This window comes from Sparus aurata, chromosome 1 (genome assembly GCF_900880675.1).
Source record: "Sparus aurata chromosome 1, fSpaAur1.1, whole genome shotgun sequence".
NCBI classification, from domain to species: Eukaryota; Metazoa; Chordata; class Actinopteri; order Spariformes; family Sparidae; genus Sparus; species Sparus aurata.
In genome coordinates this window covers 25,995,995-26,014,500 of record NC_044187.1, presented here as the reverse complement: position 1 = coordinate 26,014,500, position 18,506 = coordinate 25,995,995, and the positions used below count along the sequence as shown (strand labels likewise).

The following is an 18,506-nucleotide window of genomic DNA, read 5'->3' as shown; positions in this document are numbered from 1 at the left end:
GCCACAAGCAGGATTTTGATGGCACCGATTCCACTGGGGCCAAAAGTACACTGTTTCTGATATCAGCCCCAAACACCTAGAGGTATTTTTTTTTTGGGTACTGCTCCTGTGATTAAAAGATTCATGACATTTTATTTCAGTATTTTACATTCCGGAGATTCTTTCCGCTACTTACAACGATGACAGTCCCACCGCCTGCTGTACTTTCATTCAGTGGAGGCCGTTGCGACAAAACTGCACTGCCTCTAATGCTGAGACATCATCACCTAGGCGGTTGAAAGGGTATGGCTTCAAAACTCCCAAGTTCACTCATCATCTTTATGGCGGGCTATTCAGAAGACAAAGATGACAGGTTCTCACTCACATTAACGAGCTGACTGCGACGGGGAGGATGGAAGAGGAAGAGTCGTGATGGGGGGGTGACGGAAGGAGAGAGAGAGGGAGAGAGAGCAATAAAAACTGAGATGGGAAGCCCAAGGCCAACACATGTACTCAAACCCTCTCTATCGAAAGATGGGCTCTCAGGTGGGACACAAGGAAAATGTAGAGGAGTGTGTGTATGTCCGTCTTGGGATATTCAGTCGAGTATGGCGAGGTTTGAGGACTCCTTAAACAAGTCATTTTTATCATGACAATGGAGAGCAGAAGTTCTGGCAAATCAGCTATTCCTGATTCCTGAGCGGTTTCCTAACATTACCCTGCAGGATTTCTGGTGATCAAAAGACAAAAGACTCAACGTTCATCGGTTACCTCTTGTTGCTGCCATGCATATGAAATGTCAAGCATCTAACAAACTAGACGCCCAAGCTGATATTTTGGTGAAATAATTCTATTACTTGACCTTCTAATAAACTTTAACATAGTATCAATTCAGCTGTTTATTCATTTTGTCTCCAGATACAGTGATTTACACACAGAATTGGAGTATTTCTCTTCTTCCTCCATTCTATTTTTGTGCAGCTCAAATTAGTACCTATTTTACCATCCAGTATGTAATAAGGTGTCAGTACACCTGTGACTCCGTATTCGATGTTAATGTTCTAGTCCAAACGACTGTAGGCATTTCACCTTTCATACCACTGACCGTGATGATCCTGTCGCTTTTGTACAAGCTAAAGCGAGCTGTTCCTCTGTGAGTCTCAGTGATGAATACTAATGAGGAGTTTACTGAGGTGGAACTTTTCTGCTGCCACTGTTAAAGGGTCTGGCGAGGAGAAGTTACCATTGTACTTTCAGGATTTCTGGGTATCCCCGTGAGGATACTGAAGAAAGAGAGAGGGGAAGAGTGTGTGTGTGTTTTTGTTAATGTGTGCTAAATATTTTGCTGAGTCAGCACAGAGGCAACAGGAGGCAGTGGCAGGAGGAGACCAGAGGATTTCCGGAGCCCAATAGAAGAAGCTCCTTGAGGGGATTCATTCTGTCCCATTGCATCCGATCAGCCAGCCACTGAGGTCTTTAGCGTGTTTATGTGTGTGTGTGTGTGTGTGTGTGTGTGTATGTGTGTGTTTGTATGTGACAAAGTGGATATTGATGGAACTTGTACTTGCTTGGCACATTTCCCTGTGTCTGGGGAATCTTAGCCCAAAGTTGTGGCTGCTGCGTGGGTGAGTGAAAATGTGAGACCGAAAGTAAGAGTTTTCGTGTAATTTGTGTTTCTGTGTGCGTGAGTGTGACAGACAGAGCATATCCGCATGATAATTCATCATTTATGTGCAAATGTAAGTTCAACAACAGCACAAGTAAGGTTACACAGCAGTCTTTTTGTCACTCTGTAGCAGTTTGACGAAGTTAGCTTCAGTAGGCTGTCTGGCCGTCTAGTTTTAAAACAGACTGATTTCACTGACTGCAAAGATAGACACACTCACTCAGACACGCATAAGCATTAAAGTGCTTTTCTTGGTGAGGAAAGCAGCTTTAGGGAGTTTTAACGGCAGGGGGTGAGCTGTCAGGGATCTCAAACCTTCAAAGTGTCAGAAAAGAAAATCTGTGCGTGCGCGTAGAAAGACACCAGACGTTCCTGGCCAGCCTGCAGGAGATTAATATCTATACGCTGCGCTCACATCAAAGAAAAAGACAGTGCAGAGGAGCCTTCTACCTGGAAATATCATTCACCTCACCTGTCACACTGTAAATGCTACTCAGCAATTATCCGGTCTCTGAAACTTCCTAAATTCTGATATCAGCACCAAATACTTAGTCAGGTCTATGAGTTGGTACTTGTTGTATTCAAGGGGTTAGATGGGAAGCAGATAAACAAATAATTCTGAATGTGCAAATGTTTTCAGGGATAAAGCAGCAAAAGGATGAGATACACTGAGAGGGAATGTGACACACCTCATGTTTAATTTAGGCAACTGTATTTTTCACTACCCGGGCACACACTTTTAACATTTAATTTTTTGAACTCGTCAAAACACAACTGTAACAATTTTTATAGGCACAGAAGTGATTAAGTTGAGATAAGTGGCAATGTCAACTTGTTCAGAGAAAAAAATATTTTTTTTATTTTTTTATTTCAAAAGTTAATTTCCAGGGGGCATAAATGAGGACTTCTCAATTAATTAGTATTTAGAGGTGTTTTAGCAGTGTTGAATTCTTGAATATTTCTAAATCTCTAATTTATGTGATTTCATTAGTCATAACAGCACAAACTTTGTGGATTTTTACTTTGTGGTTAACATTACAGTGCTTGGTATGCTTGAAGACACAAAGTCTGATATTATTAATACTATTTATTTTTGCTCATCATCACCAGTAAAGGTGTATGTAACGACGTGACAGTGTTCCCATATCATGGACACAACAGCAAAAATCCATCGTTTAAACAACTTACATCTCTAGAGTACAAATCCAATACATGACACTCACACTTACTGCTATCACTCTGCCAAACGACACACAGGCTATGAGAAGTCCAGAAGTGTTAATTAAAGTGCAGCGTGACTACTACTCATTGTGATACTTGGAGCCTAAAAAAATCATTGCGTCTCTTTGTGCTCCAATTCTAAGGAAATGCTCACAGGGCCTTTTAGTGTCGCCTGGTGGCTTGTGAATTGTGAAAGAAGAGACGATGTTAAATCCCAACAAGACAGGAACAAAAGTTCAGAGCTAACTTTATTTCATATTTAACCTGCTCTGAACTCCAGTTAAAGCCATCATAATCTTCTGTCCTGAGTCCTTTGTCTCAGCGACTTAATTCACTGAGGGGCACCAATAATACTGCCCATCACTTTTGCCAATGATGCTACATACACACACTGATAAGAACCAGTTAGGAAGCAAACATAGTTGTCTGCATCACTATTTCCAAAAAAATCTCTGTTTCTACCTATTCAGACATAAACACAGAGTTTCTAAATGTCTCCACTCGGGAAGGATTTTTCCAAAGGGTCTATTTTCAGAAACCTAAAATGCTGTTCATGCCAGTACAGAAGGCCAAAATACACAAATATCTGTGCTCGTGTGGACAGGGCCGGAGTCTCATAATCAGCTAGACCATAAAGACTGCTCTTTACTACCTCTACACTATAACCAGGCCAGCCATTACTTACTTACTTACTTACTCTTTCCAAATTCCTAAAATTTTACACCCACTTACAGTTATTGCTACTATTGCTACTATGATCATAAACATAAAAAATGTGCCCACTGATTGTGGGTACACTGTAGCTTATTTATTAAAAACTGTTTCATTCATGCTCTTAGACTTTTCTTAAGTTATCGAGTCCCATGAGAATATGTCAGAAAACATGACATATGTCCTCTAAATAACATCCTCTGTAGGACACTGGGCCCTCACTAATCAAATAAGAGCAGGGGAAAATGATTTACTTGAGAAAACAGCACGGCTGTCAGCCTCAGTGAGATACACTAATGGAAACAGATAGCATTTAGTTTGGTAAACAGAAGGAGGTAAATTCATTTAGGAATTCAAGCACAAACAAAACAATAAAACTGCCTGTCTTAGAGAAATGATCCGGTTTGAAGGTTTTTTTTTTTTCGAGAAAGGACATGTTTACCACCAATGTAGTCTGTGTGGTATTTGTGTGTCTTACCCACGGTTAGCTGACCAGTCAGTTGTCCCTGATCATTTCGAGCATTGACCGTCACATTTCTGTCTGACTGGAGGATCAACGGACTGTCCTGAAGAGGAGGAGAGAGGGAGAAAGATGATTAAGACAACAGCAATTTGTATTTCCTGCAAACCAATCAATGCATACGGATATACCTTCAGTTTCCATACTCACACACTGTTCATCTCCCCAGTAGCCCTTGCCCTCACCCTTGTAGCTACCAGTCAATACTGCATTAACCTGTATAACCAATACTGCCTAAGCCTGTATCAACCATCTCTGTTCACACTTGATTGCCTCTCTTCTGCCAGTCTGACACACTGCATTCAATTTGCATAATGAAAACAGCATATTGTCTGTGAGTGTGTCTGCTTGTTTTCTATAGTGTATCTCTGTGCGGGGATACTCGCAAAAAGGCAATTATTTTCAACTTAAATGAGCTAAATGCAACCATGACCCTGACCTCTGCTCCCCTCTTCAGAGTCTGATTAAGCCACACACTACACACATATTAGTTTACTTTCAGTTGATGTGTGTTGCAATGAATGCTAAACTCCGTGTCTGCCATTTTGATTAAGTTCTAAACTCTCACGCTCTCTCTAACTCCCCTGGCCCCCCATCTTTCTCCTTTTTTCTACTGTGTACATCAGTCTGAGAAATCATCCTGTTCTAAAACAACCCTTTCTTCTGTTCGCCTTTATTCATTATATCTCTGCACTTAACATAATTTCCTTTTTTATTCTCATTCCCTTCACTTCTCTCCCTTTCTCTCCTTTAAATTGCTTATTTGTTTTGGCGGCGTGAAATGAATAGCTCACAGGTGACCCAATTTCTCTGTTGATTTCCCCAAATTAATATCTTGCTGCATTCCTGTCTGAATTCCAAATGAGAACTGTGTTAAAATTGGAAAGTCGTTGATCCGTTGAAATGGAAAAATCCTCTTTTTCCCCCCTCTCTTTCCTTCCTCTTCATTCTCAATCTCCCTCTCTCACCCCTCTACCTCTCTGTTTTGCCATTTGATATGGATGGATATTCATTGTTTTGTGGTCTGCTTATGCGAAATTTCTAATATGTCACACCTGTCTGTGCTCTATTTTGGAGCGGCCAGAGACTCCCAGGATGAGCTGATCACGAAGACAAACAACCGCACAAGTGTGAGGGACAAATACAAAGTTATGGAACAGACAAACCAAAAAAGTGCATTCACAAAGCAGTTGCAAACAGGACTGTGCGACAACATGTGGGTATGCACCATAGAGATTCTTGATGTGAACAGTGGCGCACACACTTACATCCATATAAATGCTCAGGTGCAAGTTTATACACAACCCACCTCCGTGCATGTACACACAGACACATACCACCCAATCATACAGAGTCAGGTAGCAAATTTGCCAAACAACAAATGAGTTATCCACACTGTTTATTGTGCATTGCTTCTCTCATCTGTTTCCCAACGCATGTGTGCTGGATTAATTATTTTCAACGGGGCGTGTGATAGGCTTCACTATATTATCTTTCCACTCTGTTTAAGGCAATGGGCGCTTTGTAAAGCATGACAGATGTAATGTGCTTTGAATCATTCCAGCTCAATGGGCAGTGTGCATGAACAGGCCTGATCCCATTCACTTAGTGCAGGACTCTGTCAGTTAGAAGTGCGACCACAGATGGAAAATCTTATTCGATGAAGCACTCATATGCAAATGCATGGAAATACAGGCAATAAATAATTGCTGCATATTAAACAGCTGCTGATGTCTATTTACACAACAGCTGATTGAAGCCAAACAATCTGATCGGCCATGCTTATGTGAAACGTAGGAGCAGGTAACAATAATGGCTAGTCCTTACCGTTAGCCTACCAACAATAACCACCATTCACAGCACCAATTGAGAAATCAAATGGTTATAATTACTTTTGTTACCACTCAAATAATATAATGTATTCAGAGAGTCATCACACAAAACGGTTGAATGGGCAGTTGCTGCACTTGTTAACACTCACGTTGCCATGTGATATGCTGAATCCAGTCAGATGTTGCTCATATTTTTGGTAACTCGGTTGTAAAATAAATATTTCTCAAGTGAGCAGTCTTCAAAACTATTGTGGTTAACATAGTGATGTGGAGTGTTTTTATGACACATTCTTTGGGCCAATTAACAGACACTGTGAAGAAATCACATAGCTGGGTGCTATGTGAATAATTCATGAAGTTCACTCAGTTTGCAAAATGCACATTTATCCCAACAGAAATGCTTTTTTATCTCTCTATAAAAGCGAGTAACCTCTGTCTGTGTGTGTGTGTGTGTGTGTGTATTCCTCAAATATCTCTGCGGATCAGGATCAGACTGACCTGAGAGTTTCAACATGGCTGCTGCATGGTTCAAGGGTGTGCTATTTCGCATTTGTTTGGATTGCAATGATACCGTTAATAAATTATTTCATAAATGCTTTACAAATTCGAGCATTGTCCACCGGAGCCACCACAGTCACGTGCGCACCAGAGCCAATCACTGCACACCGTAGCCACTCGCGCACCAGAGCCAATCACTGCAGAGCCCACCGCGACCCCCCACCACAAGCAGACTTATACCTGCAGCGGCGTGAGCTGGACTGGGATTTTGCGGGCGGTTCGGTCCCGTTCTGTTCTGTGCATCTAAACTGACTGTTGTGGATTAATGAGACTAAAAGAGTCCGGATCGAGTCTGTTCGGGTCTGAGGAGATCCGGAGACGCGCGGTCAACAAAGTGGAATCAGATCTTTGGATGTTCGTGTGTAGCTAGCTGCTAGCCGCTAGCTGCTATCCGCTAGCTACACAGCCCACCTCCCGATTGAGGTGATGGACCGGACTCACCGGCACGTCCAAAACCGGACTTAGGGTAAATAATGTCCGCCACGCTTTTTCGCGAACATTGCCGTCACGTTTGCTTTGTGTCTGGTGCAGAAGAAACAGTAAAAACGGGCTTTTGTCAAGAAAGTGTCCAAGCAGCAAGTTTGGTTGTTGAGGAACAGGAAGTTGTGGGAGGGACGTAAGCAGATGAATGACAGGCAACGACGGTCGGTGTAGAGACAGCGATACTGAGAGTTGAGAGATTTGTGACATTTAGCGTGTTTGGAGTGTATAGTTAGTGTGTTATGTAGTGTTTGGTGTAGTGTGTTTCGTGTGTAGTGGAGTCGTTTTTTTGTTTAATGAGTCAAAACAATTAGGAGACTGCTGAATGAGCATTGCCTGCATTTGAATGTAAATAGTTACATGTAACTTCGTACATTTTTAAAATTTATGCACATATAATGCAAATATAAATTGTTGTTTATATTTTAAGTAATAAAAAATGGTTTGTAAACATATTTGTGGTTTTCACAGTAAAAAAATCTAACTTTTTCTACTCGAATTTTATGTTTTTTTTGTGATTTTAGGTCCATTGTGTTAATACAGTATGTCAAAATAAAAAAATAACTCTACAGTCACATGTGAGGTTGTGCTAAAAAAATAATGACACCAAGTAAATAGTTTTTAATAGTCAAAAACGGCCAATTATACCCTGGAATATCGGATTTCACAACAAACCTGACGTCCCACCTTCAAACACAGCCTCATTTGGCCATCCATGAAAAAGCTACTTAACCTCCCACTTTTCTATAGGAATACATTTTTCTTACGGGCACTGCACTAGTTTAGTTTAATTAAATGTGGTTATATTGCTAAAAATGTTACATAAACAACATTGTTAAGGCACTGATTAACCACAATATACTGCTGTGTCCCTCCATATACAATGGGTTGAGAACACACAGTAGGGGCTGGGTGAGGCTGCGGATATATATGATGTTAATTTTATGATCAAGCCATCCGGAATATTCTGTGGATCTAACTGCGATGAACACATTGTTTTATATAATCAATAGTCTAGAGAAGTAAATTTAGGTAAGGCAAACCTTCATTACCTGCTGGCCCTGGTTGAGAACCACTTCAGCTAGCTTTCAGTGACATTAAAGGTTCACTTCTCTCAATGACATTCATTCTTCAAAGCTCTGATCTCAAGGGTTTCATGATGTTTGATGATGGTTTGATGTGTTGTTATTTTAATGTTAGTTTGATGTTGTTATAGTTATAATGAGAAAGATTGGTGCACTACAGAATTGCAATCTTTCCATTTCTTAGATATCAATCCATTGGGTGATGCATACATCATCTTCACATTGTTTGATGTTAGAAAACTAATCTGTGCTTGTATTACAGAAAACTTTGGGAGGTTTATACTTACATGTATGGGCAAAGTTTGTACAATGTGTCTAGTTTTCTTGCTACTTGCATTGAGATTTACATATTCTGCTGACAATAGCATGTGTGCATTTGAAGACAGCAGCTGTCTTACATGGCAAGATGAACTCCTACAGATACATATTCACAAACTTGCCAGCAAATCTTGTTGTGGCTAATATTTAGCGACCTCACAATGATTACAGATGAGTCAACCTCAGATAAGACTCAACACCATGCAAAACCACATTTACACACAATAATTATTCAAGCACACTGATTAAACAACACAATATCAAAGTGCCCTACAGAATTTGCACTTATAACACATCACACATTTCTAGATCAGCTACCCTGTGTTATATGCATTATAATAATATAATTCAAGTCTACAGAGAGAAGTTTCCTAGAGCAGTCACAGGGAAAAAAAAGTGTGCAGCATCACATATTTAAAACATGTCATTTTGAAAGAAAACAAAGTTCAATAATGACAAAATGGTGTGCAAGAGTAAGCTACATATAAAGTAGACATGGTACATATATACACACACACACAGACACACACACACACACACACACACACACATATATATATATATATATATATATATATATATATATATATATATATATATATATATATATATATTATATATATATATATATATATAATACACACGGTATATAGGTAAGAGTTAGCGATGCAATTAGATGTGAAAGCTTGTGAAGGCATGTTTTTCTTACCATGTCCCTCAAGAAGAATAGCCATTACATTTAACCGCTAATGGGGGTCCAAATTATCATTACATGATATTTCGACACACATGATGAAAAATGAAAACCCCTAGAATGTTAATATTTTAGATTTTCATTGATTTAATATATCATGATATCATTGATATAATATTTCCATTTCATAAGAATGGAAGGGGTATCGAGACAACGACAAATGTGTCTGCAACTGTTCTGAAAGGCCACACACACATAGCCGGGGTAAAAAGCTGGCTGTAATATACATGAAACTATTACCTATGAGGGTAACAGCGTACACTTTTGGACCTTCTACATACATAACATGTGACAGAAATAGCTATATAGATCTCAAGAAAGAAGTTGAAACCTTGACTCTTTAACTCAGCTCAGCTGTAACCAATCACCACACAGAAAAATCAATTATAAAAGCACAGGTAGCATTGTCTCATATGAACCGTACATCATTTGTGATGTTTGCTTTATGCTCAGTTCACTTCCCTGTTTATCTCCCTCTGCCGCTCTCTGCATTGTCCCTCTGGCTTTTGTGTTTAGCGTCTCGCTCATAAATCTCCCCTCATCGTGTGAAATGTGCACAGCAGCACAAATAAAGGGACACACATAACACTCTCTCTTGTGAGCTGACACAACATACACCACAGCGCCATTAATTCAGTTAATAGTTTAATTTCACTTTGATTATAAATACAGGCGGAGGGATGCCAGCCTGAGGTAGCCCATGTAATTAGTCAGGTAATAATAAGCTGTGGCTCGTCATCACAGCCTCCAGCCACCAGTAAAGATGGGTCCTAATAACAGCTTTCAGCCTGCCTGTCGCACTGACGGTCTCACTCCTATAACTGACTGCCTGTCTGACTGTCAGCCTAAACATGTCTGGACTGAAGGTTCATGAGTGATGTGATTGGTTATTTGTGTTGAATCATTGCTCTAACAGCTTTCAGCTCTCCTGTCTGTCTCTGAGGGTCTGTCTCACTGCCTTCATACAGCATCCAGTTTAACAGCAATGTACTCAAGCCTCATGGTAGATACATTTGTTTGATCCATCTTTGCCATCAGCCTAATAACAGCTTTTAGCTCTCCTGACTTTATCTCTGTGATTGTCTGTCTCACTGACTGTCTTGAAAAAAAAATATTTGTCAATCAAATAAAAAAGCTTTCAGCTCTTCCATCTCTGTCTGTCTGATTCTCTTCCCGTCTATCTGACTGTCAAAAATCTTGGCATCTCTTCAGCTAGTCAACCTGTCTGTTGGCCACTCAGTCGGACTCTGTGGGTACAGTTACATTTCTGGCAATTGTATAGGACAAAGCAGTTCAGAAGTAAAGTATGTCTCCATGTACAGTTATGGCAGTTGTGGCGGTAAGTACTGCCAAACTTTTGTACCTCCAAACCAATAGAATGTATTCTAAGTTATGTAATAAACACATTTTTTTTAAATTCTCTCAGGCACCTGAGTTTTCGAAATGCTCCTTGTTTTCAGGTCTATTATTTTTGCTGTATGTCTGAAAAATAAAGATAAATAATAAATAAAGGTGTTTAAAAGTTCTCAGTGATTGATAATTCAACTCTTTGTTCAAGTTTTGAACCTGTAATAATTTTCTTTGGCCACTTGGAGGTAGTCTCTTAAGTCGATATGCCAAACTTGCTGGCTCGTTTATTCACACATCCAGAAGTTAGAAGACATAGAAGAGTCCTATGTTCACTCTCTATTCATAACTAGACAAAATGTATGTTAAGTTTTAAGACCTGTTTCATTGAGAACAACTGCCTGCTATGGTCAAAAACGACACTATGGAAGAGGTGAAAGTGAACTGAAATGGTAAAGATACAAAGCTATGTAATGAGCAGAGACTTGCTATAAACTTGCTCTGAGTCTCTGACTCAACAGAGACATTTAAAACTGAAACAAGGCTGAGAGAGACGGGATTCAAATCACAGTTTAAGAACAGAAGACAGTTGGACACTTATAGTTTGTCCATTCATCTGTATTTCTGCATCAATCTATGAAGAGCCCACTGTTATTTACTTAATTAGCCCGCCATTAGCTCGAAGAACACAACAGAGCGATAGTTATCAAAGATGTTGCAGAGAAAGTGGTAAATGGAATAAAAAAGTCAAGGCAGACAGAGGCAGTAAATTGTTGAGCTGTTTAAATGTATCAGTAAAGACAAGTACAAAGTATATAATCAAAGCTAAACTAGACTACCAATCACACAGTGTGTGATAAAGTGCCTGCAGTGTCACCCCATTCCTCTTTCAACTTTAATTCAGCTAATTAGCAGGGACTATTAAATAAGTGATGTGTTTGTTGGTGTGCGGTGCTAATTTGTTGTTTTCAGTCCCCACGGCCATGTAACAACAAAAAATAAACCAGGGTTGCTCATAAGCTTTCGCTCTGGGTACTTGGGTTTAATATGTTCAAGGGTCGTCACGTGCAGTCAGGGGCCTGACCATCGGTTTACCATGTCATCAGTGTCCTGTACAAGCTTTGTGTCAACAGCTCTGACATCAGTTTAACTAACATCTCAATCTGGCAGCTAGCAAGAGAATGGGCCAGTCAAGACATGTTTGATCAGTGTGTCTGCATATGTGTGTGTGTGTGTGTCTGTGTGTGTGTGTGTGTTAACTTGCAAGATTTAAAGCAAAAATGTTGGATTGAAGAAACATTAAACACCACTCATGGTGATGCTTGATTAATTTTCTGACTACAGTCCATTCATAGACTCTTTACAAAATCATTTGAAATGGATTTGTAGGGCACTGTTAAATTATGTAATTAATATCCTGATTTGAAAGTGAGCTAAACAGCAAAACTACAATTAGTAGTCCATGATCAAAATGTCCAACATTGCTGTCTCCAAAGAATCACAGTGAGAATAAAACCTTATCTAAAATTGAATTAATAATCTATTTGAGCAACTGCACTGGCTCCTATTAGCTTATCTCAAGGCTTCTGCTGGAAACTGTGGTCACAACTCTGCAACTGAGGGCGGCTCTGGCTAGTTGATGGAAAAAAAGAACGAGCTGAGACTGCTAATTTGGAAGCCCTTGTACATCAGGGGCCCCTCCAGGACTACAGGGTTAAAGATTTCGGGTGCCTGTTGGCTTCTCATCCTCTTGCCTAATTATGAGTCTGTCTCTCACATGTCCTTTTCTGGTTCTGGTGGGGCTCTGTTGAGTTCATTTGGGGGTGCATGATAGATAGAACAGACCTGATTTCACCTTGAATCAGGCAGCTCGGTTGTGATGAAGGAATGAAAAGAAAAATGGACAAAAAAAAGTATGATAAAGCTGAAGACATGTTCATCGCTTTTCTGATAAACTTGTGTACAGGCATATTCAAGGTCAATTCAGTAGTTGCAGTTTTCAGTTATATAGGAAGGTAAATGTAACACAAGTACATCAAGCACATAATAATTACATACATTGCTTTTTATATGGAAAACAGCACAGCAGGCTATTACTTCACCACAACAGTCATAGAAGCATGCAAATCAACAGGCAATAACCTAAAACAATAGAAACTATTAATCCATGCTTAAATATAAATTGCTTTCTTTTCACAAGCTTCAGGCAATCGCTTCATAATTTAAGATTCATAGCCTTGGACTGTAGCATGGGTAAAATCCTGCCAAAACCTGCTATCTCAAATGTTTTGTTTTATTGTAATTGACAGCACTTTTTACCGAAGGAAACAGCAGACCACTTAAAGTATACAATGTTAAGTTTTGATGGCGATTGATAGGATAAAATAATGCTGTAGTTCCTAATCCTGAAAAATGTACTGAGTCAAGATGCAGGTTATTGGCTCGACACTGACAAATCTTTTAATGGGTGTTCTAGCAGAGTTTTTTGGGGTTACAGGCTCCACCGTGCCACCAAGCCCCATTGCTCTTTCTGCCGTCGCGATTCCAAAAGAATCAAATGTTCTTTACCAGAGGGGGAGGAAGGTGAAAATGGATACAGAAAGATAGAATGGATGAGAGAGATAGATAGGGTGAGAGAGATGGATGGGCTGGGAGTGGTGGGCTTGGGGTAAAAAGAGGCTGAGTGAGGGGAAGGATGTGGGGGGAAAAGGGGGCACAAAAAGAGGGAAGAGAGTTGGAGGGCAGGGAAGGAGAAGTCGGGGTAAACAGGGACCTCCCGGCTTCAGGCTTGCAGGGCGATAAATCTTGAAACGAGGAGAGAGAAAAAAAAGGAGGGAGAGCAAGATAGAGATGGAAGGCAGAGGAGGGTAAACCGTAGAGCATTTGTTTTAGAGATAGACACACCAAATAGATCTATAAACAGAAGGCGCTACGTCAGCCCTCTTCTTGCTGCCTTTCCACGATAATGTATGGAGCTTAAGGGACCAGTCAAAAAAGTTACACAGCTCGAGGAAAAAATGCCAGCTGGAGAGAAAACCTGGCGGAGAGGGAGGCTAGATGAGCCACCATTGTGTGATAAATATTTACAGTATATAGTATGTAGCAGTGTTAATTTTGACAGCAAATTCTGATTTAGTCTTAGTCTTAGTCTTTTGAATAACACACCATTTAGTTTTAGTCATATGTTAGTCATCTGAAATCTTTTAGTCAACTAAATATCATAAGAGTTTTAGTCTTAGTCTAGTCTTAAGTCTTTTAGTCTTAGTCTAGTCTTAGTGAGTGGTAAATCTCTCTCTCTCTCTCAATTCATTTCAATTCAAATGGCTTTATTGGCATGAGGTAACACTGTACATATTGCCAAAGCAAGGGTTTGGACATAATAAATAATAAAAATAAAGGAAAACTATATTTACAACAAATTACTTCTAATCTATACTGTTGGTAATACTGTAACTATGATTGACTCAATCATAGTTACAATCAATTAATCTCAGTCAATAAGTAATTGATAACAATGAATCAATCAGTTTGTGTCAACTGAAAATGTCTCTTTCTCTCTCTCTCTCTCTCTCTCTCTCTCTCTCTGTAAATGTCGCTTCAATTTGGTGGTGTTTTTGCTCCACACGGTTTGCAGACGGCTGGTTGTCATATGTGAGGTGTGCCCAGATATCAATTCTTTGTTTTCGTCCTGGACCTAGCTCTCACAGTCTTCATCATCATATCTGACTTTTTATTTAGTTTTCATTTAGTTTTCGTCCGTGAAAAAGGTTTGTTGACGAATATTTTTCATCATAGTCTTCGTCAAAGAAATTAACACTGGTATGTAGTAATTTTAATACAAGTATACATCATATTTATTTTAACAACTTGTAATTCCAACACATTCTCAACTCAGGTAGTCAACCACTGACGCACCTCTGCATCTTAGACAGACGCACAAGGTACTGTTCCCCTTAGCGTCTATGTAGCACGTGGTTAACATAAGACAGTGGCTGTTTGGTTAGGTTTAGGTGCCAAAATAACCTAGTCAGGTTTAGAAAAGATCATGGTCCTACAATCTTTGTCTCCTAGGTGACGATTGTGTGTGACTCACCAGGCACACCTGACCTCAGTAAATCTTGCGATCTCCTCCGTATTCTATATAGGCTGCAGCAGCTGATGCTCTGATGGTCCCATATTGCTGCGGGTGGGTTTAAAATGTTAGTTGGTTTAAAGCCTGGTGCATCTTATACAGAGACTGAAGGGTTTATTTCTGAATAAATCTATGGTACATAAATGAGTTATTCAAATACATTTATCTGTGGTAAAAGGCTTACTATGCTGCTTGGAGTTACCACCCATGTATTTCAAAATCCACAAATCTGCAAAAACTATCCCTCAAGCAAGGTTTCCAAAAGACACCTTCCAACCTGAGGGCTTCAAGATAGAACACATCTGAGGGACTTATACATATTATTTCAGATTAGAGCTGGAATACATTTTCATATAATGGGTCTTAAGCTCACAATGCAAGGATAGCGTTAGTCCTGTTGTGGCATTAGTCAAATATTTTTGTGAGTTTCGGTAGAGGCCGAACAAAACCTTTCAAGATATGATAGGAAAAAGTAACCAAAAAAGGAGAGCGAATGAACTTTGCTATGAACTGCATACAACTTTCTTTACTTCTCGGCTGGTTGCCATTTCTCCTGCAGTGTCTGATTCATTCATTAAATGATATCAACAATATAATCTTAAATGTTTAGCAATTTTAAAATAATAATGTTTTTTCTAAAAATGATATTACCAGATAAATATATTGTATATTACAAAACTTGACATAAATCCACCCATCCATTTATGTTCCATATCCTCTCACTCCATGCACAGGAGAAGGCCGTTATATACTGTAACCTTGACAAGTCGGCACTCCATCACAAGGTTAAAGCATAACACACTCACATTGAAAACTGTTAATGGCAGCTATGGACCCGGAAGACACCCACACAAACACTGCGATAAGGAGTCACACTTCGCACAGAAGGGATCCAGCCAGCAGGTTCAAACCTTTAGCACCGTTTTGGTGCTTACCACAGTGCCACTCACCCACCATCCTGAAAAAACAAATTCAGCCCAGTCAAGTGAAAGAAGTTATTAGTGTGAAACCATATGATATTTAAAGGAGATATGGGGCCACATTTGTAATGAAAAAAAAATAGATATTATTGATGGGAAGTTAGGAGAATCTCATGCTGAGCTTGTGGCAACCAAAGCAAATATTTGAAGCCAAAACACAATCTTTTCCTCACCCTCAACAAGTCATTATTTTCCTCAGCCTATCCAAACCAAGTTATAACATATCTGTGGTTTACAGACATTTACATTGCTAACATTCATTCTGGTGATTTGGTTGAAGCATTAAACTAAAACAAAGTAACGTCATTTTTTTCCCAGGCAGCCAAGACCAGCTTCAGTGCTTGTCTAAGGGGACTTCTCAGGCTTTGTTCGCATCCTTTGCTAAGGCCCATAATTTCTGTTCACACAGAGCAAATCCAGCAATGAAAAATGTCAACACATGTATGTGACTCACTGTGTACACAGTAAATGTACACCACGAGCATTACGTAGCTATGTGTTCTTTGTCTTTTTTCAACCTGCATAGAGGCAAATTGTTATAATTTATGTTGTCATGGCAGTGAGTTGTTCACTCATGATTCTGCTCTGTGGGACAACAGTACAAAGCAGCATGTTTAATATATAAAATAAAACATATGTTTACACTGATACACGGTATACCACATTCACTGGTGTGCATAGCAGTCATACTTACTCCAGGTCATTATACTCTACTTGAACATACATCATTATTAAGTATGCTGCTTGTGCTCAAAACCCACCTTCGGGAAGTGGATACAGAAGTCTCATTAAGCGAACGCACACAGAGCAACCAAATTAACATGGACAAATGTCTGTGGCAACACATTTGTCTCTATAGAAGCACATTTTCCCTCAAGCCCTGTGTCCTGTGGCATGCTGGAGGAGAGGAGAAGAGACAAGATAAGTGGAGAGGACGGAGGAGGAGAGCAGAGCGGAGCAGATAAAGTTGCAATGCTCCATTTGCCATGAAATATTCCCCTGTGGTACAAATACTTGAGGTGAAAGAGGAATAAGTTAACTTGGAAGAAGTTTGTGTGTGTGTGTGTGTGTGTGTGTGTGTGAAGAGATAGATGAGAGATGGAGTTTGCATGTGGAAAGAGACTGCAATTACTGTAATGGCTGTATGTGTGTGTGAAGATTGCTGCCCTTGTTCATCTGTGTGTCTAAATGCACATGTGCTTTAGCATGTCTGTATTAGTGTGTGTGTATGTGTGTGTGTGTGTATTTACACCTGCCCAAGCGCTCATGTCTTACTGCTAATAGATTATTGATCAGAGTCAGTTTCTGAGACCTGCACTGGCTGACACACCCACACACACATGCATAGGCATGCGCACATGCAAGCACACAAACACAGACTTGCAGCCTACTGAATACTATAATTGAAAAGAACTTGTGACAACTACTCCCAAAACTCTGTTTTTCTTTACATTCTCTCTAACATGACTGGTACTCTGTTGCCATCAGTGGCACACTGGTTCTCAGGTGCTGCCAAGTCATGGTTTCCAGATAGCCATCTTTGGAATGATATCAGGTATTTCAAAATTCTTTTAGCATCTGATACCATTCCTTAGATATGTGTTATTGCTCTGGTAGCACTCTTTTCTCACTGTAGTTCCCTTGCCGTCTGAGTTCCATTCAATTCCCCAGGGGATCATACAAGATCCTTTTTCATTTGTACCAAACCCATGGGTATATGGGTGCTTGTGTGTACGTGTGTGTTTAAAGCCCAGTTTTTTCGATTAATGGCTACACAGACTCTTCTCTTTAACCCTGTCACCTCTACAAATTCAGGACTATCCATTCCATTGAAGCCACACAGATCAGATAGCTATCATAGCTTGTAGATGTACTTACATTACTGGTCTGTTACTAGCCTAAAGGCTGCCGGTTCCAACACTAATCTGGATGGTCGGGGTAAACCGAGGTTATCGGTTTCAAGAATGATCTAGAACACAAACAGTGTAAGTTGTTCTTCAAAGAAGTGAAACAACAATCTAGCTTTTAACACAAGCAGTTTTTGTTTTACCAGTTATTGATGTACAGAAGCTAGCGAGTATGACATAAGAACCTAAATGCATCAACATGAGTTGTGTTCCTAGGTGTCAATTAAATCTCTCTCTCTCTCCTCTCGACACTTACTCATGTGTCTTTTATCCAGCTCAACCTCACCAGCTTGTTATCCCATAGTCATAGCTGTTGAATAATGCATGCCAGGCCCTCTCTCTTCCCCCAAAGGAGCACTGTTGGAAGGGATGTGGCTGCTTCAAACTGAATACTCTGATTCACTGGGGGCTTCAGGCTGACGGGAGTTTTCATGTTCTTATTTTTCTATAAAGACCCAATCCTGTTAAATAGTACAAGAAAAAAAGTGCTGTGCAATTCTTTGTCTGCTAAGAAACACTTTGAAGAGCGAATTGGGCAGATTTTTCAAAACTTGTAGACGGACTAAAAGTTTTAGAGTGATCGTCTAACTGGATTCTTGAGACTCTATGCCATGCCAAGAACCAATCAAGTGTAACAATTAGCTCTTTTGGAGACAAATTGTGACATTTGTGTCACTCTTTGCATCTGACAATCAAGGAAGGAAAAATTATTATTATTATTTCTTTTTACCTCATCTCTAACATTCCTTACTAGGGCAACCTTTGTGTTTGCATTTGCTTTCTGAATTGAGGCTTTAATCACAGCTCCTCGAGGCTTTTTGGCTCATTTTTGAGTTCAATATGTCTTGAGGTTTGTTAGTGTCTCATTGCTGTGACAAGGATTTCCTGATGTTGGCATCTCTGCAGAGCTCTCAGCCATGTGATGAAATCCCCAGCCGAGTAGCTGCTCCCATAATTACTGGGAATGGTTTACAAGGGTGGGACATGAGAGAGATGAAGTGGATTCTCTTGATGGC

At 39.8% G+C, this 18,506-nt stretch overlaps 1 protein-coding gene across 5 annotated transcripts in view; it reads right to left on the bottom strand.

The window, feature by feature from the left end:
* The window catches only part of LOC115581576 (zeta-sarcoglycan), a 377,326-nt gene that overhangs the window by 67,510 nt on the left and 291,310 nt on the right, over nucleotides 1-18,506 (bottom strand). For all 5 annotated transcript variants that reach the window (XM_030416802.1, XM_030416820.1, XM_030416785.1 and 2 more), the window contains one exon: nucleotides 4,056-4,143. In XM_030416802.1, coding sequence (XP_030272662.1) covers nucleotides 4,056-4,143 — 88 coding nt within the window. The remainder of the gene's footprint in view (nucleotides 1-4,055; nucleotides 4,144-18,506) is intronic.